Source organism: Lagenorhynchus albirostris, chromosome 10 (genome assembly GCF_949774975.1).
Source record: "Lagenorhynchus albirostris chromosome 10, mLagAlb1.1, whole genome shotgun sequence".
Lineage (NCBI taxonomy): Eukaryota > Metazoa > Chordata > Mammalia > Artiodactyla > Delphinidae > Lagenorhynchus > Lagenorhynchus albirostris.
In genome coordinates this window covers 8242884-8266619 of record NC_083104.1, presented here as the reverse complement: position 1 = coordinate 8266619, position 23736 = coordinate 8242884, and the positions used below count along the sequence as shown (strand labels likewise).

At 53.8% G+C, this 23736-nt stretch overlaps 1 protein-coding gene across 1 annotated transcript; it reads right to left on the bottom strand.

Annotated features, from left to right (window-relative positions):
- Window positions 1-888: 888 nt before the first annotated feature.
- On the bottom strand, window positions 889-15048 carry OXTR (oxytocin receptor). Its single transcript, XM_060163873.1, has 2 exons — window positions 14121-15048; window positions 889-1254 (listed from the first exon to the last, which is right to left on the bottom strand). Exons 1-2 carry the CDS (start codon window positions 15046-15048, stop codon window positions 1007-1009), a joined length of 1176 nt encoding a protein of 391 aa, XP_060019856.1. The 3' UTR covers window positions 889-1006.
- Window positions 15049-23736: the final 8688 nt, after the last annotated feature.

Here is a 23736-nt window from a genome sequence, read left to right as displayed (position 1 = left end):
ACACAGGATGTCTTTCCATTTATTTAAGTCTTCTATTCCTTTCAACAATATTTTGTAGTTTTCAGGATGTAAGTCCTGCACTTCTTTCATTAAATTTATTCCTTTTCTTTCTGATACTATTATAAATGAAATTATTTCTTAATTTCATTTTCATACTGTTCATTGCCCGTGTAAAGAAATACACTTGATTTTTGTACTGACCTTGTATTCCACAACCTTGAATTCATGTATTAGTTCCAATGCGTTTGTGTGTGCATGTGTGTGCATGAATTCCTTAGAATTTTCTATATACAAAATCACATCATCTGTAAGGAGTTTTACTTCTTTTCCAATCTGGATGTCTTTTATTTCCTTTTCTTTCCCAACTGCTTCTAAAGTATTAGCTTCTTAAACATTTTTTTCCTCTTAAACATTTTTAACCCAAGTTTTAATTGGCTGCCTGTGCCAGACAGTCTCCTAAGAGAATCTCCTGCTCTAGGGCCACCATCTGACAAGCTGGTGCTCAAGGACGCTAGCACCAGTCCACTCAAAGGCAGAAGCACTCTGAGGCCAGGAGGATATCAGCACCATCACCACCAAGGTCCCATTTCTCATCCCAAGCTCAGAACACTAGGCTTCCGCACGCATCTGGTCACCAATCCTATACTTACTACCTTTCACAAGACCCCAGGATAAAGGAGCAAAAAGATACTGGAGTGAAATTACAGGTCCAGGGGAAACAAAACAAAACAAACCCACAACCCATCCAGCAGCCAGATGAAACAGTGGGGTCAGGGCAGCAGGAGTACCCGTGGGAGCCCAGGGTAGATCCGGGGCTCGGCTGATGGCTGAGTCACCCTATCACCTTTCCCCACGGAGACCACTTCCCCACCCCGCTCGAGCCCCCACAAGGTGCGGAGGGGCACAAACTGAAAGGTACCTTATACACACACGTACACGACCACCAATGGCCAGACTGTCCCTGTTGTACAATCCAAGCCAAGAGGGGTGGTCCTGGCCCTGCCGGTCACATCGTGGATGGCTGCGAGCAGCCCCTCTGGCTGGAGCTGTCCGGGCTCAGGACGAAGGTCGACGAGTTGCTCTTTTTGCTGACGCTTGTCTCCCTGGGCCGGCGGCCCTTCAGGCAGCTAGACGAGCAGCAGAGGAAGCGCTGCACGAGTTCGTGGAAGAGGTGGCCCGTGAAGAGCATGTAGATCCAGGGGTTGCAGCAGCTGTTGAGGCTGGCCAGCAGCATGGCGATGATGAAAGCCGAGGCTGCGGGGGGGGGGGGGGAGGGGGGAGAAAGGAGAACAGGGCATCACTGCTGGGGCATGGAGCATCGCCTCCTGAGAACAGAGGCCACAGGCCAGTCACGAGACGGAGGACTAAAGAGACCAAGTCTGCCTGCCTTCCATATCCATGCTCTGGGCGTGCACTCAGCCTACCCCCCACGCCTCCCCCAGCTTAGCCCAGCCCTGGAACATTCCCTGTCCCTTCTCCCAAGCGAAGGTTACCCACCACGGGCTTCCATCGGCACGGCCGCCTGCCCGTCCATTCATCACTCACCCCGCGAGTATCGACTGCCTCCCACTCAGAGTATCCAAGAGCTCAGAGGCAGAAGCTGCCAGACCTAGTTTGTATTCTAGCCCCGCCAGCAACAAATACTTTAACTCCCCAAGAAACTGCTGTTGCCTAACCTTTAAATGGGGATAACAAGAGTCCCCAGATCTCCCGGGAACATTGCGAGGGTGAAAGAGCACCTGCTACCTGAAGGATGCTTAGGAGGTTCCCAGGCAGAGAAGGGAGGAAGGGCGCTTCGGGCAGAAGGAACGTCACAGGCAAAGGCGCAGTGACAAGAAGGCGTGTGCTGCCTTCACAGCTGAGAACACTGAAAGTGTTTCTGTGAAGATACGCCTAAGAGCACTGCTTCAGCCGACAAATAAGACTTGTGCAGGAGAAGGGGACACTAAAATTATGTGAGGCACTGTGCAGAAGCTATTACACTGAGGATTTGCTGAATTTCAGGTAAAATTAATGATCAGAAATCAACTTCAAGACATTGCTTGTCACAAATTTAAGCTTCAGGGAGGAAGAAAAATTCCTAATCCTAAGTACCTCCAAATAGGGGGTGGGGTGGGGAGCCTGGGTTTCCTTCAATGGTCTTAATCTGACAAATGTACACACTCCCAGTGGCAGAGGAGGACACAGGCAACCCCCCCCAGAAACCCACACGGAAAACGGTGTTCCCAAGAATGCTGTTCACGGCCACACCCTTACGAGTAACGGTAACTGCAAGAAGGCTTGGAAAATCCACTAGTCTGATATTTTCTGCAACAAGTTTTCAAGGAAGAACTCCAGAATTCAAGAGCTCAATCCAGAAAAGAATTTCTCACAGGCCAACTGGAGTTGCAAGATCTAGACGCCACTGTGGACGCAGACAGAGCACAGAGATGTCTGTCAGCCACGTCTCCAAGCACCAAAGGGGGAGGGTGATTGTTTAAGAGGAATTCAGTGGTTCTCAAAGTGGGGTCCCCAGCTCACCTGGGAACTTGACAGAAGTGTAAATTCTCAGGCCCCACCCTAGATCTAGTGGATCAGACTCCTGGGGGTGAGCCTCAACGATCTGCTATAAACAGTCCTCCAGGGGATTCTGACGCACACCCAAGCTTGAGAACCACTGCTCTAATTACCTGGTGCACCTGCTGGAACAAAAGAAAGCTAAAACATGCAAAGTCCACAAGTCCTGCAAACAAAAATGTTTAGAAAGTAAATCTAATCCTTAGACTAAAATAGTAAAGATAAGTGAAGGGTGGGGTGGGGGGAAGCCAGTACTGTTGAATTCTATGAAAGAGAATGGAAAAAAGTATTTGATTTCCATGTGTAAAAAAGGATGAATTTAAGTTTAGAAACCTGGTGAAATATCACAAAGTCTAAAAATATCTCAAAATTGTAATTAAACATATAAAATAAAAGAGACACAATAAACACATAAAAGTCAAAATTTAAAAAGGCATCGAGGGACTTCCCTTGTGGTCCAGTGGTTAAAACTCCGTGCTTCCAGCTCAGGGGGCGCGGGTTCAATCCCCGGTCGGGGGATAAGATCCCACATGCTGCACGGCACGGCAAAAAGATTAAAAAAAAGTTTTTTAAAGGCATTGAGAAGTAAAGTGCCAGACACAAGGGAAGAACACAGGCGTACAGAGCTGTGAAATGGGTAGAAGGACGTGTCGGGGATGCAGTTCTCACTTGAACAGAAAGGCAGCATGTTCTACCTCGCTGAACACTTACAAGGCATTATCTTAGCTATTTATGTAAGTTACTCGCCTCACTCTTGACATTTGGATCTTTTATCTTATTTATCCTATTTTTTATAAACAACCTACAGAAACAGTAACCACAGAAAAGTAAACAGTTAATGAATTCCTGAGCAGCCCCACCCGAGTTTTCCCACCTCCAAGCGGCCAGCCTGGATGGGAGCAGTTGGGACCATGGCCAGCACCTCTATCCCCACCTGGTGGCCACAGACACGAATGACCGGCCTGGCCTGGCTCTCGGGGAAGGAGGACCCTCTAAGCTGAACCTGCTCGTATCAAGTTGCCAAATGCTAAGGGCACATTTGGACTTTTTAAAAATGTGGCAATATCCTAACCAACCAAAGACATGGGTTCCCAACAGTGGAATTTCAAGCTATTTGGGAATAAAACACAGGCTATGAAGGACATTTCAAAGGAGGGATGCTGCAGAAATAAAGGTACAAAGGTGAGACTGTCCAACAGCATTCAGGGGCTGCCAGAGTTGGGGGCGGGGGTGGGTTCACAGGAGAGGAAACCGGAAAGAGCAAGGCTGAGGAGGAGGACCTTGAATCCAGGCTGAGCATGAACTTAAATCTACAGGCACTGGGGAGCCATTGACGGTTTCTGAGCACAAGGACTAACTGCACCTCATCTACTTCCTGCACTTACTTCATCTTCTTTAGGCTATAACACTGCCCTTTGCAGTGGCTAAAAAGGCTTCCTGGAATTGAAGGAGAGGAACAGAACAAAGCATGGAAAGCGTCGTCCTTGGCATTTCATGATGCTGCTTCCAAGGGGGCATATGACAAGGCAGCAATGTCAACCATGGGAATCACGGCTCAAGCTTGCACAGAAGAGTTTTCAAAGCGGTCTCATCTCCATTTTGTACATGAGGAAAGTGAAGCTCGGAGAAGGAAAGTGCCTTCCCCAAGGACACACAAGTCCCCCTGTGTTCCCACCTGAAAGTAATGAAGTCGGATGCCTTTTAAAGCTAGGTCAGCATTCATACTAGTCAGCTTGGCTCCAGTGAGCAAATCCCCTCACTCCCAAAGCAGAGACATGGGCTGACTGGGCAACTGCCCTCATATGATTTGAAGGACAGAGTCAGAGAGCAACTTGCTTTTCCTAAAACAGATGTAGGCCCCCTCGGAGGCTAAGCACTGCCCACTCCCCAGTAATGGTCTTTTATATTATTTTTTTAAATAAATTTATTTTATTCATTTATCTTGGGCTGTGTTGGGTCTTTGTTGCTGCACGCGGGCTTTCTCTAGTCATGGCGAGCGGGGGCTACTCTTTGTTGCAGTGCGTGGGGCTTCTCATTGCAGAGTACGGGCTCTAGGTGCGCGGGCTTCAGTAGTTGTGGGTTGCGGGCTCTAGAGCACAGGCTCAGTACTTGTAGCGCACGGGCTTAGCTGTTTCGTGGCATGTGGGATCTCCCCAGACCAGGGATTGAGCCTGTGTCCCCTGCACTGGCAGGCGGATTCTTAACCGCTGTGCCACCAGGGAAGTCCTGTAATGGTCTTTTAAAATCCGGGAGGGGAAACCCATTGCCTCCTATCAGATCACCATCCTTCCTGGCAGAAATGTCTCCTGGTCTGGACGAGGGGCCAGCAAACAGCCCATGGACCAAACCCCACCTGCTGCTTGTTTTTGTAAATGAAGCTTTACTGAAACACAGCCACATCCACTCATTCATATATCGTCAATGCCAGCTTTCGCACTACAAGGGCAAAGCCGAGTAGCTGTTACAGAGACCTTATATCCTGTGAGCCTCAAATATTTACTGTTTGGCCTTTGACGGAAAAAGTGAGCCAATCCTTGATCTAAATGCCTGCAGGAGAAGATGTTAAAAAGCAGAAGAAAAGGGCTCAAAAAGGGGCGGGGCAGACCCACAGGGTAAGCTGAGCTCACTTCTCCCCACACCACCAGAAGCAGAAGTGGGTGATGCCTTTACTTTTAAGTACCCAGAGCTCCCACAAACCCTGGCTCGGCCACCTTGCACCTGGGGCCAGAGGGTAACACCGTGTCCCGGGCAGCCCACGCCCAGTGCCTGCTGCACACCAGGGCGCCAAGGTCCGCCCCGTGCCGGAGCGCCAGCTGCTCTGAAGAGCTACCGAGCTCCTGGCGGCGATGGCCCCAGCCACACCGTCCATAAAGCAGAGCGACGGCGACGCCGGCGGGGATAAAAGAAGGCCCTGGAAACCAGAATCGACAGACTCATCCAAGAGAGGCGTGGTCAGCAGCCAGCACCTCCTGGGGGGGTCTGGCCGTCGGGGAGCCCCTCACAGGGGATCTGGACGCAAACCCGTGGGGTGTGAACCCCCCTCCCACCCACTCATTTCTCTGAGCCACATCTACTGTCTGAGCTTTAATATCCTCATCGGTGAAATGGAGGTGACGCCCTCAAGGACTTGGAGAAAATTGAAAAAAAAAAAAAAAAGCGTGAAAGGGCTTTGTAAACGGCAAAGTGTTTGTTCAGGTTATCGTATTATTACTTACAGATACGAAATATGATCAACTGTGTATAACTTTTTATCGCCCAAGGTTGGGGACGCCTAATCTAACGTTGATTCAAGAAACTGTCCCTGGGCTTCCCTGGTGGCGCAGTGGTTGAGAGTCCGCCTGCCGATGCAGGGGACACGGGTTCGTGCCCCGGTCCGGGAAGATCCCACATGCCGCGGAGCGGCTGGGCCGGTGAGCCATGGCCGCTGGGCCTGCGTGTCCGGAGCCTGTGCTCCGCAACGGGAGAGGCCACAACAGTGAGAGGCTCCTGTACTTCCAAAAAAAAAAAAAAAAAAAAAAAAAAAGAAACTGTCCTTTACCCTCTTCTCCCCGACTTCAAAATTAAAAAAAACCAAACAAAACAAAACGAAAACCTGGAGCCCTGGCATTGGATTACATGACCCCAAAGGACTCTAGATAGTCCGTTTTGGAAAAACCCAAAAGGGACGGGGGCTGCAACCATGTGCAAGAGCGGGATTTCAGGGTCTCCACCGGGAGAGCTGGTTCTCATCCGTCTCTTCCACTCCACTCGGTAAAAGGAACACTTGTTCCCCAGGACTGAGCCCTGAGGGCCTGCAAAAAGCTCTCTCTGGTCCTGGCAGAGAAGGAAGGTCGAGTGGGAGGCGCCGGGCCAGGGATCGGCCCTCACACCTGCCTGGCCAGGGCTTAGGGCATGGGGCAGGGGGTGGGGGGTGGAAATGAGGAGATCGATGTTCCACTCAGTGCCAGCCACCGAGTTGGCCCTGGGGACATGCCCTCAGGGGATTTACAAACTCAGGTGGGAAAGAGAGAAGCACAGACAGGCCCTCCAGTCAACAGGGAGCTGCAGCACTCGGGGAGGGGGGGGCCCAGGGCTGGGGACTAGGGGTGATCTTCAAGTGGGGGCTCTACGTGCCAAGCAGAGGCCTGAGCGGGAATGGCCACGCGCCAATGGCAAACGTCCCCTGCTGGGCACTGTACCCCCGGGACACAGACACCACGCTGAACTTCCACCTGGCGCCCTCACTCACGGAGGAGGTGGACAGCCGAGGGCCATGCGAGGACAGGGTGCCCCCAGCAGTCACCCACCCACCAGCCTGGCTTTACTCAAGCCCCAAGAAGTCCCCTGTTCGGATTTCCCGGCACTGCCCCCGCCCGTCACCATCGCGTCACCCTGGGCTCAAATTAGCCCAGAACAGCTGACGGGGCACCTGGCCATGGCCTCTCCGGCTGCGCCGTTCCTGAGGCAACGATCACGTGTCACATACAATTCAAAGACCGGTGGCTCAGCTGACACCTCTCGTCTGAATCAAGCTCATCCACTCTCCTAAGAGGCTCTCACTCCAGAAACCAGTCACCTGGTTCAAGGTCTCCTCCCTGCCGCCCAGATCCTGAATCAGGTCTCCCTCACAAGGAATCTAAATCCCTATTCCTTTAGGAGCTACATGAGAATTTGGGAGTTGTGGTGTACAGAAGGCTTTTTTACAAATGTTTTTTGAATGTGCACTTACATAAGGATTGAATACTAACATGTACTCCAGGGCACGTTCTTTGAAAAGACCACCATTTTACCACACTGAATTGTAGAAGTCACAGATGTGTGATCTCACCATGTGTAAGGTCAGGAAGAAGAGCTAAATTTGTGGGCTACAGAGCTTTAAATGGTCTGTGATGTCACTGCTCAAATCTGGGGATATGTGGGGCCCACTGGGCAAGACCTGAGGAATAACCACATCCTAGAAGCAGAAGAGCTGGGGCTTCCTGTGAACAACCAGCCCTTCTCTACCCTTCAGAGAATGACAGGGCCCTGCCGCCAACTTGGGCCACACGTGTAAAGGCAAGCCGCGTGTTTTGGTCACAGAGATGATACATTAAAGCCTCATTACTCAATGTGCAGTCAACAGGCCAGCTGCAGGGGCCCTGCACAGGCATCACCTGGGAAATTGTTAAAAATACAGACTCATGGGCCTCACCCAGACCTAATGAATCAGAATCTGCGCTTTAACAAGTTCCCCCACGTGATCTGTGTGCACACTGAAGCATGACAAATATTCCTCCAATACAGGGAAAGAAAATAAAGTAACTGTTCAATGATCTCATCAGGGAATGTGCATCTGCTTCTCTGCACAGCCAGCTCCTACTCACCCTTCAAAACCTTTTGCAAATGTTGCTTCCTCTCTGAAATCCTCCTGATTTTTTCCCAGGGAGACTGAATCAATAAATACTTCCTGGGGGCACTCACAGTACTTGATAAACGGATACCTCTCTCACAGCATCATCCCTTCATACTGTCATTATTCATGTTAATAATCTGTGGTTGGGGACTGTGTCTCATTTGTGGCTCTGTCCTTGGCTGCTAGCAGAAACTGGAAAATGGGAAATGTTCCATAAGGGACTAAGTTGAAGTGGGCATGAAATCAGCAGACAGGAAGTCCTGATAAATCAGCCACCGACACTAGCATGTTGGAAAAGCAAAAAGACAATATCCCTGCCTGACACTGGGAGACGGGCCCCTAACAAGATGACTGGACTCAAATGCAATTCCCTCTGGGAAATTAAGTTCACAGTCAGATATCAAGGTCAGGCAGAGACAAAGAGAAAGAAAGAGAAATGAGTAGGAGTGACCATTAGAGTGTGAGGCATGGGCCGTGGAGGGCAGAGGCCCGTGGTACTGCAGCATCTGGCAAAGGGTGGGAGGCGCCAGCTCCCAGTAGAGTAAGGAGGAAGGTGCTGGCAGAGGGTGCCCCTCAGTGGCCAGGAATCAGGATCACCGGAACCAGGAATCAGGGGCTGGGACACGAAACACCGCCTGGTCACACCTCCTTCCCGCCCGTCCCTCATGCAAGGGTCCCCTTGGGTTTCCAAACCCAGAGCTAGACCCTCCCCACCTTGCCTCCTACTGTCTCCTCCAGGCAAGGCCTTAACTTCTCTTGACCTCTTAACAATGCCGTTGTTCCCAGCATCCCTGGGCTTGCCATCACTCAACAAAGACTGCAGCCCCTCAGTGAAAACGTGCTCCTGAGCTCACGACAACCTGCATTCCCTCAGCTGCACGCACTGACCCCAGGACGCTGAAACATCTTGAAATTTCTCTATTTTTAAAGCATTGATTGAGCACTTACTACATGCCACGCCCTGTGCCACCAGCACCCTCCACCCGGCCCACAACCTAAACCCTATTCTTAACCCCAGCAAACAGCCCCAGACAGTTCCAGTCAGCCACCCAGGGGGACGGCTGCTGCTCCATCTGGCCACACCCGGGGACAGAACCATCCCGGCAGAAGCTGGGGGCGCCCCTCCCAGAGACCAACCTTGGCCTCACTGTCCCACGTCCATGCATGTGCCAGCTGCTGGCCACAGGCGGGCAGGGGAGGGACTGGGGAGGGGCCCTTGCCAACTCTCCTCATAGGAGGACAAACTGAGGCAGAGGTTGTGTGGACAGGACCCTTGGAGGCGCTGAATCACTGCTTATAGAATGAACGCACTGGAGGAGGAAGGAGACCCTCAGGTGGGGGCAACAGGGAAAGCTTCACGAGAGTCAGAACTGGATGAAGCTGCCGTGTCCAATTGTTCAGGTTGTGCACTGCACAACTCCTAGGAATACCATTCTCACAGACCATTCTCATTCTCAGGTCCCTTAAATGGAACCCCCTGGAGTTATGCACAAAGCAGCCCACACAGTGGACTTGGGCTCTGCTCTCCGCCCTATCATCGGGTTGCCTGACCAGCAGGCCCCTCCAAGGTATGTGGTCCACCCACACCTCGGGCACAGCGTCCTTGGAAAGGCAGCCACACTGGAGGGGCCACAGTTCCACAAAAACCGGGAGGTGCTGGCAAGCTCGTTTCACAGACGGCGGAAACACTTAAAACTAGGCCTCCTGTGCATTTCAACCTTCCTCCTGGTACCCTCCCGGGCAGAAGCTTGATTGCTCCCAGTGCTGGGGCGCTCACTTCTTCACCAAGTAGCCAACCCTACGGCCAGAGCGCCGCCTAGAGAGCTTTCACTTCTCTTGAGTCCAGCTCTGTACACCCAGCCCAGCCCCGTAACGGGCACCTTCCTCTTCCCATACCCTACACATTTGTTCAACAAGCACCGCTTGAGCTCGGACAGGTGGCCCGCCTTGTGCTGGGCACTGGGCACACACCAGTGAACAGGACCGGTGGTGCCCCCGCTGTGACAAGGCTCACAGTCCAGCTCTCCGGCTTTCACGAGCTTCTCCACATACCAAACCTCCCCGGACACACCGCCTACTGTCAGCAGACTCTGCTGCCACCCCAGGCCCCTCCACCCAGGCTCTCAAGAGAAAAACGTCTAGCTCCTCCAGCCCAAATCCCTGCCGAGATTCTCAAAGTCAATCCCAGAAGGCAAACAAAACATTTAACAACTAGAATGGGGGGAGGAGAGAAGAGTGACGTTGACCACGTGGCTCCCCCAGGTGCCACGGGTCACACCATGTCATCCTCGTATCAGCCCCACGAATAGACTTGCTATCCTCATTGTAAGTGAGGAGGAAGAAGCTGAAGCTCAGAGAAGGGAGACCACCTGCTCGAGGACACACAGGAGAAAGTGGGAGGGCGGGCTCCAAACACAGGCCAGTCACGTGGCTCCAACACCTGCTCCTTCCCTGCACGGGGACCTGGGAACCTACAGCGCCCGCCCACGGTCTCCAAGTGGATCCATCATCCATCTTCATCTCCTCCCTGAGAACCACTCCTTGGGACCAGCAGCAAAGCAAGTTCCACGGAGTTCAAGGGAAAAGGCCGGTGCCAAGTCTTTGGCTGTGCAATTCGATCCTGAAAGTTCCATCCGGGGCTTGTCCAAACCTGCCAGGGGTGTCTGGTCCCAGCCCTCCTTCTGCAGCGTGACCAGTCACACCAAAGCAGGGCCCTACCAGCATGTGGCTGCTCTGAAACGGGGTGGGGGGAGGGGGGCTCATTACATTACCACAACCCTCCCCTTGCTTTTTTCTCCTCTCCCTGCTTTTCTCTCTGAACAATGCAAATACTGAAATTGAGAGTTCTCCTCTTTGCTTTGGTTCTTACCAAAGGAAGCCCCACGTGCAGCTCACCCCCTGCCCCGGACGGAGACTTCATAATTGCTATTACTGTATTACCATTTCTCTAACCTTTTCCCCCGTTCTTCCCAGCTTCCTCACATCCATTTTATCTTGCTGTGGTACCCGAATCTTTGGGCCCCCCCTCAAATTATTTTTGGAACAAGGTGAGCTCTAAACCCACAAAGGCAGCACTTGGTGTGACTGAAGGTGTACAAGGGGAGAGATGGGAAAAGCGCGCTGGATTTCGAGGGAATCTGGGGGGAGGGAACCCTAAGGAAGGAGGGACCTGGAGTCCTGTGGTGGCCACGAGGCCAGCTGCCAAGACACGTGTAACTTCTCCAGCCGCCCTGTTGGCCCCGACCCATGGTCAGGGGTTAAGGAGCTGCTCGCTGGCCCAGAGGCTTTCGTGATGAAGCTGACAGCAGGAACGGGGCCCCACTCCTGCGTCCCTGAGGCTGCCTGCCCCCGGGCTGCTGGGAAGAATGTCTCGCTGTTCACAAGGGCTCCCTGGATTTCCACTCGCCAGGAGATGAGCAGAGCCAGGGGCCCTGATCTAGAGAGTTTGTGTTCTGGTAAATTCCCTTCCTCCTGGACAGGAAAGTGAGGGCTGTGCATCAATTCCACTTTGCTGATCAAAAGCTCAAGTAGCTCGAATGTCCCTGTCTTGTTCCTTCCTTACTATGTGCCCAGAGCCTCGAGACTGAGTCACGTCTCCGAAGTGACTGTAAACGCAATTGTTCTGATCCCAGCCTGCTACTCGTGATTATCCAGGTTAAGGCCAAGTGGGCACAAGGCGTGCTTCTGGCTCAGCCCACATCCCCGGACCCTGCAGCCCTGAGGCCGAGGCGCGACCTGACCAGGCCAGCGGCAGGTGCCCAAGTCCTCTGTGGTCGGTGAGCCGGGAGCCCGCTCCTGACAGCACTCGGGGAGGGAGCGCTGGCAGCAGCGGCATCAGGACTCTCCTGCCGTCTGCGTTTGTGCTCTTCTCAGAGCAGCCAAGGCAGAATGCCAAGGGGGACCCGGAAGACCTGGGTGTTTCACGTGCCACCACCCTTTCCCCTGAACCAGGAAAGGAGCAAAGAGAAACAGGACCTGAGGCCCCTGGAGCCCGAGTAGAAGCCCGTCTCTGCTGCACGTCTCCCCTCCCACCCCCCAACCACCCCCCCAGAAATCCTCAGGTGGCCACATGTACCCAAAATGCCTCTGGCCCCACTTTAGCTGGGAAATCCCTCTTGCTCTCTCTTCCTGTATCTTGTTTTTAAGACAGGAAAATGAATTGTTCGATAAGCTTTTCAAGTGTAGAAAAGATCTAAACTTTACTGAGTAACCATGATCTGCGTTGACCACATACTCATTCTCTAGGGAGGAAAGTGAGGAGAAGCACAGGTGCAGTCATGGAAGTCATGGGGGAAGGGAGAGGGGAGGGAGGAGAAAAGTTACCAGGGAGAAAATGAACAGGAGAGGCGAGGGGACAGCAAAGAGAGGAGCAGACTATCTGCAGAATGGATGAACTCGAGGAGAGAGAAGACCCTTCAGTGAGTAAAGGCTGCAGGGAAGCCTAGATGCCAAGTCTCCCCAATAGCTGCTCTAAGGGTCTCATTTCCTTAAGGGCTGGTGTCTGAGCTCCTCAAGACCTGGGTCAAGTAGCTCTTCAGATCCCACCCAGGAAACAGGTGTGGCCTGATGCCTTGTCTAGAAACACCCACTCCTGGCTTTTGCCCAACCCAACTCCCTAGTCACGTGCCCTTCAAAAGAAGCCTGGTGCTGGGGGGATGAGGTGGGGGCAGAAACCCCAGTTCTAGTCTGCCTCCCATCTGCTGTGTGATCTGGAGCCAGTGCCTTCCCCTCTTTGGACCGCCGAACCCCTTCTGCAAGGTGTTCCCAGGGGCTGCACCACGAAGCCAGGCTGGCTTTGCTGAGTCTTCACAGCAATCCTCACCTGCAAACCACCCAGCCGGGCATACCCCAGGTGCTCAATAAATGCTGAATGATAACTGCTCTGGCCACTAAAGCAAACACTGGGCTAACTGGGATGGCTGGGGCAAGCACGGAGTCTGAGGTCTGGGGAAGAGAGCAAAGCAAAGTTATCCAACTGCATGAAGGAAGATTTCAGCTTCCACGGAGTGGCTATGTTGGAGACTACTGTTAGCAGTAGTGATTCTATCCAGAAACGGGACATTTGCGCTATCTCAAGGGCAGAAGAGGTGAAAGCAAACCCCTCGGGTCTTTCCTTACAAGCATTTGAGCCGCGGGCATCCCAGCGCAGTGTTACGTGCTTACCCTCAAACCAAAAGGTCTAAGTCATTCACCACCACTGATCCCTCCTATTCTTTGCTAATGAGCTACCTGAATTGTCCGTGGTGAAGGCTGAAGGCGGGAGCTGCCTGGGGGTCCCAGCCGCAAAGCGACGGCTACAAGTCGGACCCGAGGCGCTCTGCTCCCCCAAGATCCCTCCCCACAGAGCCTTCCATTCTACTCTCTCCTCCCGGTCTCCCGGCCACCCTCAGCCCTGACCTCCCAGTCCTTCAATCTGGAGAGGGCGTTCACCGCCTCCCGAAATTCCCCAGCCTCCCCAGTCAAATGGGAAAGTCTGCGTCCCCTTTCCCTTCCCTGCCCGTCCCCGCCCCCCACCCAGGAGAAGCGCCATCTCTGCTTCTGAACACCGCCGGCCCCGCACCTGCCCGCCGTCCCCGCGGTACTCACCTCCGCGCGGCACAGCTCGCCGTCTCCACTGGGCGACGGGCTCAGGACTAGTCTCCGCACCCTGACGGCGCCCCGCCCCGCAGCTTCTCAGCACTTGCTGGGGAGGAATCCAATCGCCCACCTCCCGCTGCTCTGATCCAAACCAGACCTCGGGCTCAGGTTGACTTGAATTTAAAGTGGCAGCTCAACGTAAAGTGAACTTCACGTGGCAGGAGCTTGAGCTTGGGCCTGGGTTGGAAACTCGGCTCCCCCACTTCGCTAAGCAGGTGGAAAAGGCCAGTCACTGGAACCTCAGTTTCCTGATCCATAACAGTGAACCAAATATGTAGCCCAAAGACTGTGCTAGGGATTTTCCGTGCATTTCCTCATTTCATTCCCCTGCTGCTGGGGAGAGCTAGTACTTTTTTCATTTTTGCTATTTTACGGAAAGGGAAGTCAAGGCTCAGGGAAGTTACGCCCCAAATCACTAGGCCAGCGGATGACGGGGCCATGACTCAAATCCCCCCATGAGGCCCCCAGAACAGAACGGCCCCTGGACGTTCAGATGCAGCAAGACCACGGCCCCGCCCCGCCGCGCGCCCTCCTCCCGCTTTCCCGCCAGCGCTACCTTCCTTGGGCGCCTCGGCGTCCCAGACGCTCCACATCTGCACGAAAAAGAATGGCGTCCAGCACACGATGAAGGCCAGCACGATGATGAAGGTCATTTTGACCGTGCGGATCTTGGCCTTGGAGATGAGCTTGACGCTGCTGACGCGGGCCAAAGCCCCGCGCCCCGCGCAGTCCGCCGCCGCGCCCTCGGGTCCCGCGGCCGCCTCGGCCGCCGCCGCCGCCGTCTTGAGCCGCAAGTTCTGCCAGATCTTGAAGGTGATGAGGCCGTAGCAGGCGGCAAGCACGAGGACGGGCACGATGTAGACGGCGAGCGTGATCCACGTGATGTAGGCCTTGGGCCCCCAGGGCTGGATGAAGACGGCCCAGCAGTCGAAGACGCCATCGGCCACCTCGCGCAGCGAGAAGATGTGCACCTGCGGCGCGCTGGCCACCAGGCAGCCCAGCCATGTGGCGAGCACGGCCAGACGGTCGGTGCGGCGGCGCAGCACGCGCAGCGGCTGGCAGATGGCCAGGCAGCGGTCGAGCGACATAAGCAGCAGGAGGTAGGTGGAGGCGAACATGCCCACCACCTGCAGGTACTTGACGAGGCGGCATAGCAGGTCGGGTCCGTAGAAGCGGAAGGTGATGTCCCACAGCAGCTGCGGCAGCACCTGGAACACCGCCACCACCAGGTCGGCTATACTCAGGTGCTTCATGAAGAAGAATAGGCGCGAGTGCTTGCGGCGCGTGGTGCGCAGCGCCAGCAGCACGCACGCGTTGCCGCTCAGCGCCAGGAAGAGGATGAGGCACAGCACGGCCACCTCCACCCGCGCCAGGGCCTCGTTGCGCTGTGGCGGCCCAGCGGTGAGGTTGCCCTCGGCCCCCGGGGGCGCCGCGCTCCCGTTGACCGCCTCGGCGCTCCAGTTGGCGGCAAGCGCACCCTCCATGACGGTGGCCGCCGCCGTGCGCCCCAGGCCTTCGAGCCCTTTAAGGCGTGGCGCGCAGGGCGGGGCCCGACGCGCAACCCGGGCGTGCCTGGGGGCTCCTGGGTTCCACTCCCTGAGACTCCGCGGAGCGATCTGACGGATCGGCCTCTGAAACAAACCCCGAGGGCCGTGAGAAAACGCACGCTTCTCTGCCGACGCCTGTGCGGCTCAGCTGTCCCCTTCCCAGGAAGCCCAAATCATCTAGGACTAGGGTCACAACCGCCGGCCCTGGGGTTGCTCAGCCGCCGCCCCAGAAATCCCCGTTTCAGGTACCTCCCTCTGAGACACGAAATGAGCGGGAATGCCGGACCCGCAGTTCCTTGAGAAAGTCGCTTCCAATGAAGGAGACGGAGACGGAGGGTTAAAATCAGTTTCCTCCGGGACTGGGACTTATAAGCCAGCCACCTCCCCTAGGGATCCCCCCAACTAGCTACCCACACCCCAGAACCCACAGCACAGCCACCTCTCCTAGTAAACCCTACTCCAGTTGCTCCCGCCGGAGACCCCCCAAATAGCCACCTGCCTGGGAAACCCAGCTCAAGACCAGCCCCCTCCAACCCCCCGTTTCTAAAATGCCTAGCCATCCGCCCCTGAACTTCCACAACAGCTGCTTCTTTGGAACCCAGTCCAGTGGTCCATCCTGGAGGCACTCCTGGCTCAATACTACCCAGGACGCCCAAACGCTGTTCCCAGTACCGCTCTGGCTAGACACCTCTCGCGGGTTTCCTCCCCAGCCCAGCATCCTGGAAAGTTCGGGAACTCGACACGTGTCTTGGCCCCCGACAGCCGAGGGAGGCGGCGCCTCCAGGAACCAGAATCGCAAAGCACCCCACCACCTCCACCCGCGTCCCAGGGGCCCCACCAGCCCCAGCCATCCCGTCCACCCGTGCGCAGGACCCAGCTACCTGCAGCGAGTCGTTAGGCGAACCTAAAGTTCGCTCCCTGGGGAAGCTGCACCGCCGCTGACAGCCCCAAAGCCGCGTGCGCTCCCGGCCCAGGTTGAGGTGGCTGCTGCCGGTACCCAGTCTGATAGGATGCTGAGGGCTCGGACTCTGGAGCCTGGGCTGGAATCCCCTCGCCCGCAGCCTGACTGGTCGCTGGATAGGGACTGGAGGCGAGCAAAGAGCGCTGCCGAGGCTGTGCGCGCAGACGGCGTCAGGGTGCGGCGCTGCCGGCCGGTGGCCCGCTTTCCTGCAGCGGGTGGCACGGGCTGCACCACCCCACAGGTCCGCTAGGAGACGCGGGAGGCCGGCTTGGCCGACCCCCGCCGAGCGGTGTAAACTCGCCCAGCCTTGCCCCGGCGCGGTAACAAACAGGCTAATTGCACAGCGGCTTCAAGCAGCAAGAGGGAAGGAGCTCGTAAATAATCCGCTTGGTTTCTTCCTTTCTTGGTTTAGAAGCTCCTGACTCTCAGGCAAATGGGAGGCTTGGATAGCAGTGTCTTCCTGTTGACAGTGATGAAGTTACAAAAGCATTTAACTGGTATTTCCCAACCATCAGGTCAACTTCAGGGCCTCCCCACCGACCCCTTCCCCGGAGCTTGATGTAATGGATTCAGCTCTGAATTCAAGTTATGTCCTTGCTTTGGAATACTTTTGTTCCTATTTTCATTCATAGGGAATTAGAAATACTTTCTGTTCCAATTAGCACTGGGAGAGGTGTTCATTCTTCAGTTAGTTTTAGGGGAAGATCTCAAGCCAAAAAAAAACTATCTTCATTTTAAAGTGATTCTGCTCGTCTATGGCCCAAAGCCATTTCTGCCTCTTTGCCATGCTTCAAAATTAAAATCCTAAAAAGTGTCAGAGGAATATGAAATGTTAAAGACGTCTTCTCTGACTCCTAGCTCTTTTTCTATTCTAAAATCATTTTTTGAAGCAATTTACAATGACCAAGAATTAAGGCAGGAAAACAAAGTGAGGATTCAGAAGTGGACAAGGCTCTTTAAAAATTATTAAATGCACATCTCCTCCTGACATTCCTCTTACCGCTCTTTTAATCTTGTGGCTAGAATAGAGTTAGCCAAGGACAGGGTTTCCACAATTACAGCTCTCTGTCAAGACATCCTGGGAAGAGACCACGGCTGCCATCCTGGGCCCAGGGTTCTAGGTGAGAGAGCATTCCAGGATAGGCCTGGGAATTTCAGCACCATCGTGAAGCAGTGAGAGACAAAAGTTGTCTTTTTCTTGCCCTAGAGAGTTGTGTCATAATATTGTTTAAAAACAAAACTCAACTGAATAAATGTTAAAGATTTTACTGGCTTTATTCAATGATTCGTGAGTTAGGCAGCATCCAATCTAGCGCATATAAAGGAGCTCTGAGGAGCTGTACAAAATGACAGACTTTTATAGGCAGAAGGGAGTGGAAACAAGGAAGTTATGCTAGGCCAAGAGCAGACTGGTTATTGCAAGGTTACTTTGCCTACAGAGGATGGCAGGGGTCAAGCAAGCGGATTACCTAACTCGAGCTGATCAGGTGATTCCTGCTTGACTGGTTTAAAATTCCATCTCTGGGACAGCCAAAACTATATTTAAGTTAAATCCCAGTTTGGTGACTTGAGGCTTAGCATAAGTGACTCCATTTTGGTCCAGATGTCTTGCTTTTAATAGTATTAATAATAGTAGTGTCACGTAAATTACAGGTTAAAATTACAGACCACTCAGGTGAGGATTAAGTGATCCTGACCATCTCACTCTGCCTCAGTTTCCCCATCTGTAAAATGAGGGGGCTGGTCAAAATAGCTTATCTCTGAGATCTCATCCCTCTGGTTTTCTGGAATTTGATGATCTGTGCCATCCAACAGTTTAATTCTACCGAGTAAAACACATCTGCCCCGCTCCATGTGGGATGAGGAGGGGTTTTTCCTAAGCACTCCTGACGGGTAAATTCAGGGTAGAAAACATGGCATCCAGAGGCCAGCCTGCCCCTCTTTCTCCTGGAAGAGAGCTGCCTTCAGGGAGCAGATTTCCTGGACCACTGAACTCTAGAAGGATGGAAGGGAGGGAAGGCAGGAGGAAAGGACAGAGGGAAGGAGAGACAGAGGGAAGGAGAGAAGAAATAAAAATCCCCATGGGCAGTGTCACTCTTGCGTGGACCAGGCCACCTAAGGAATCTTCCCACCCAGAGGATGACCTGTCCAATACCCACACCTACCTCCAGGAACTGGATGTTGAGTTCTAGCATCTTTGGAATTTTCCAGCTCTGGTACATTTATTTAGAGATGGGTCCAACCAAGCCCAGGTGGCCCTGCTCTTTAGTCCGGGTAGAAATGAGCCATAAACGCATTTAGTCCACCCCTTACCGCCCCCCCCCCCGCCCCAATGATCTCTCAGTCTCCACGGGGGCTTCTAGCACAGGACAGCATCAGAGACACACGCAGACATGAAGACAGAGGACACATCCTAGCAATAACCTTGCTGCCAGCAAACTTGCTCCCTGGTGTCCTTACATTTACCGATGCTGTCCAGATGCAGGAACGTCAGGGCATGTGGGAAGGCCTGGGAGGTTCATGAGGCCGGGCCAGGGCGGCAGCTTACAACTCTCACGTACTTCCTCTGGCCCGCATCGTTTTAGGCCGCTTCTCAACATATGTTTCATTCCTCTGCTCCGTGGAGAGAGGAAAGCATGTTTTCATCTTGGAAAGCGCTGTGAACTTGAGCAGTAAATGCTAGAGTCTGGGTTTTACCACCTACTTACCTCTGTGGCCAAGTCACGGAGCCTCTGAGACTCACTTTCCCTGGGTGCTGACCTCATGGGGCTGTGAGGAAATAAGACTTCATTGACGTGAGGAGTGCTTTGCAAACCGTTAAATCCTGTACATCTGAAGCTGTTTCCTCACATTGACAATTCTCACCCCAGGACCATCCTATGAAAATATATTTTCTCATCCAATAAACCTCCATCTTATTCATCTTCCAGATCAAACTCTTGTGTCTTTTCAATTCAGTAAGACCAACTGTGTGTGTGTGTGTGTGTGTGTGTGTGTGTGTGTGTGACAGAGAGAGAGAAACTGTGCCAGGCAAGGAAAGTAACTCCTTTGAACCCCAACTGGTGTGATGAGAATTTGAGATCTTTACCTCCTCAGAGAAGCCCTCCCTGACCACCTCAGCCCACTGAGAAATCCCCATTTTCAGAAACGCTGGTGCCTGACTACAGACTTCACCTGTAATGTGAACATGTCCAGTCTCCCCGGTGCTGTGTTAAGTGCCTAGAATAAGTCCCGCACACCACAGACCTTTATATATTTACCATTATCTTTCCTATTGCACAAACCTGTCAATAACAATGTGCTGAGAGAACAATGCTGGATTACCCAAGAACACCCCTCAGCAAATTAACCACTAGGGTCAGTCAGTCCTTTGTTTCCCCGGAACAATCTCTCTGGGGAAATCTGGCTGAAAGAGGGCTCTTTGTGACAAAGTGTGCTATTAAGACATATTCCCTATTCTTCCCAAGAGGGAGTAATGGCAGAGATAAAGCGTGATGCTTCCAATTCCACAAACATGTCCACTGACCGTGGATGTGACAACACAACCCCTATTAGGGAACTACTGTCAAGACATGCATTCCCCACTTGCAGACACCAGTGGCCTAGGTTAAGGCATGACCAGAGAGAAAAGGCCTTCTTCGGAAGGAACGGAGCTTGGAATGAAAGCAGGGTGTTCTTTTTTTTTTAAGTAGGCTGTTCTTGGGCAGAAGAAAAGGTTTATTGAGAATAAGGGGCTTTGGAATGTGTGACTTCTTTTGGAAAAGTAGGGCCTAGAGGAGCCAAGAGTCACTTAAACCCGGGTGTTCTCTTCACAGCACACAGAATGCCTGGGATTCTCATGATGTCTATTCTACAGAGGAGGAAACTGAGGTTCAGAGAGGGGGAGGGGCTTGCCCAAGGCCTCACAGCTGGTTAAAGAAGGCCAGCGTGGCTGGCGTAATGCCTGAGGCAGATCTAGCCAAGGGCAGGCACTAGCCCCCCAGCCTGGTCGCTGTGGTGACCAGAGTGCCTGGCGGCCTGAGTGTTTTACCTGAGGGAGACATGTGACCCGTGATTACGCAAGGGGTTGGCAAGGGGGTTGGGTATGAACCGCACGGAGGTAAGAGAGGTGACTTGAGACAGTCCCCTGGAATCATTGGAGAGTCAGTCCAGATTCACACAGGGCACACGAAGGAAGCAAAGCTCTTCTCCTGTCTGCATTACCGCCCCCTGCCCCGCTTCGATCAGTCCATCTCTGGTGGAAGGAGAGAACCTGAGGGAAATTCCAGTGACCTGACAGCTCCGACCGCAAACCTGTCCCAAGCCCCAGGCAGCCCTGTCTCTCCATCTCCACCAATTCCAACAGCCCTCTCATTTTCCTTTTCCATTCAAAAAACAAAAAGGGGGGCATTTCTTTATGGAAGTCTGACTTTCCTCCTGGGATGTTGAGCACACCATGACAGAGCGCACTCTGTGCTCTCTTGTGCACAAACATTCATTCAGTAAATAGTTTTCTAAGCACCTACTGTGTGCCCGGCAGGGTGACCCTGGATGGCAGCACTGAGTCGGGAGGTGAACTCCACCAACCAGTGACCCTGCGCTGGAGGAAAAATCAAGACAAGCAGAAGGACTGGGATCCCGAGTTATAATTCCACCAGGAATGCACAGCCCTGTGTGGCCAAGGGCAAGTCCCCACACTCCCTGGCCTTGGGTTCTTCCCCTAAAAATGAGGGTACTGGACAATCTCTGAGATCCCTCACAGCTCTCCCTGTCTATCATCCTCTAGGTCTAGTGAGCAAAACACACACAGCGGAGCTGCGAGCACAAACAGACCGTGTGATGGAGCATGCTCAGTGCCACCGACGGCTCGGGCACGCGCTAGGTACTCGGTAAACACTAGCAGAAGGACCGAGTGCGGACGGTGAGGGAGACGCTAACGCACTCGGCCAGGAGAGGGAGGCTTCAACAACTGAAACATCACTTTTCACCTCTCAGGCTGGTGAAAGTGAAAGAGAAGGGTGCCTCATGGGCTCTGAGGCTCTCGAACATCGCTGCCACGACTGTGTTCTGGAAGAGCCTCCTTGGAAGGAACCTGGACAAGAGGTATCAAAAGCCTTAAAAACATGGCTACCTTTGGGCACAGCAGCGAACGCTTCTAGTGAGGTAACCTGGAAACAATCCTGTAAAAATGCCAAGAGATAGGTACACAGACGCTAACCAAGCGTTGCTGGTAACGGTCACGAGGGATGAGTGGAGTAAGACTGTTGGATGTGCATCCAGTGAAAAACCACGTGGAGGGGAAAAACGACAGAATGGATCTGTGCTAACTGACAGGGAATGGTCGCGCGCGCGCGTGTGTGTGTGTGTGTGTGTGTGTGTGTGTGTGTGTGCAGGCGCACGTGCCCACGTGAGGAGGGGGAGGACGGGGGGAGAAGGAGGACGAAGGGAAGGAAGAGGGAAGGGAAGAGGAGAACTGTCCCCACAGTACATGACAAACACATAGGGGTGGTTTGACTAGTTTTACTACCTGTATGTTCTGATTCTCATAGTACGTAGGGATTATCTTTGCAATGTGAAAAGAGAGACTCTATTTCCAAAAGCCTCATCACAGACCAATGGAAGCACCTCCGGCCTCCACTCTCTGCCCTGCCTGCACGTGGAAAGTGCCCCCCAGCTCACATGCTGGTGAGCTCACCAGCGTCCCCAGTCAGCTCGGGCTTGAGTGGGGCTGGGCAGCCAGTGGAAAGGCAGAGGAGCCCCTCACAATGTCAAGCACGCAGCACCTTCCCCCACCTGTAAGGTGCTGGTGACACTTCATCAACAGCGTCCTAGAAAGGCCACTCTCCAGCAACATGTCCTCACGAGACGGATGCAGCAAACCAGGGCGGGACAGCCAAGGTCCCCGCAGCTGTGTTTGGGGGCGAGCCGAGTGCAGGAGCCCTTCCTGAAGGAGCAGCCTCCCAGAGCTGACCCAGGATACCTGACGCGAGGGCAGGACCCCGAGGATTCTACAGCCTTAGGACGTGAGGAACACAGACACACATGTACGTTCATTTCACACAGGATGACTCTGAGGTGTGGAACAAGGAAGGTGACATTGTTCAATGTCACCCAACGAATCAGAAGCCGAGCTGAGACCAGGACGCCAGGCTCGGGGTGCTGAGTACGTGCCCCGCTGACCAAGCCACCTCTCCAATACGGCACAGACACCAAACTCCTAGTTCTTAACAGGCTGCTTCAGATCCCACCCCGCGGCCCCTTCCGAGCCCCTGGTCCATCCTGTCGGCCTCCCCTCCACCGACACCGCCCTGCTTCCTGGACCAGGCATAGCTCCCGGGGCAGTGCAGGTCTCCCAGCACCCCCTCCTCCCGTGCATTCCACCTCTACGCCCTTGCTCAGCCCCTTCCCCTGCTAGGAGTGTCCCGCTGCTCCAACTATCAAATCCCATACCTTGCCCACCTCACAGATGGAGAAACTGAGGCTCATGACATTAAGTGATTTGCCTAAGACTGCCCCACTAACTGGTATCAGACCAGATCCCTGACTCCCTCCTGGTCTGTCACCCATTTTCTGAAAACTGTGTGTTCTGGAGCTACGGACCAGGGTGCTAGGGAGTGGATGTGCCCTTTGCTTGTGAAACAGTGACTTGGACGGGACTTGGCAGCGACAGCTCGTCTCTGCTCTGTTCAACATCAACACAAAGGCTGGGGGCTGGAATCATCACCCTGCGGCTTGTGAAGGCTTGTCTGCCCGCAGAGCATCCGATGCTGGCCAGGATCCTAGCTGTGGGTCAGAAGGCCTGTGCGTGGGTTCCCAGGCTGCCTCACCACAGGGTGGCTGGGTTCCAAGGGCAAGCACCACAAGAAAGAGTAGAGACAGACAGTAAGCCAGAGACACAGAGAGACAGTGAGCCAGAGACAGAGACAGACAGAGACCCAAGAAGAAGGCACGCCGCCGTTTGTAGCTTAGTCTCAGAAGTCGCAGCGCGTCCCTCTGCCACATTCTGCCCCACAAAGCAGTCACGAAGCCCCACCCAGGCTCAGGAGGAGGAGTACAGACTTTGTCCTTTGCAGGGAGCGGTGAGGTGCTGGAGGCATGTGACTAAAAGTACTGCTGTGCAACTTGGGGAAAAAACACAATCCCACCACGTCAGTGAGGCGTTCAGGAAGCTGCAATGAAAGAAGAGGTGAAATGGTGCCTGGTGAGCATGCAAGAAACAGGAGCTAGGATGTGGCCGCTGCCTACAAGGATGCCCAGGAGTCTGGGGACCACAGGTCAGGAACCAGTGGCCACGCCCAGAGGACTGAGCTGGAATTTGTCCTCTGCACCCCAAGCCACAGAGCTCAAGGTTCCCTTCACTGTACCCTGGTCTGAGTGAACCAGAGGCCTAGGGCACGAAAACCACGTTAGTGAGCGTTTTCCCCACGTGCCCCCCACATCCATCACACCCCAACATTATAGCCCAAGGTCCCAGATTAGGAGCCAAGGGTGTTGGTCCTAAAGAAACCACACATCCTAAACAAGACGCGAAGTACTGAGCAAACCGCTGAGAAATGAAAACAGAAACCTCTGCAGGCCGCAGGGCCAGTGGAGACGCATGCAGCTTGCAGAAACAGAGGCTCAGGTGTCCTCCTGGCCAGCAAAACGGTCCCTGGCAAGCCAGGCGCTTCTGGCCCACCCTGGGG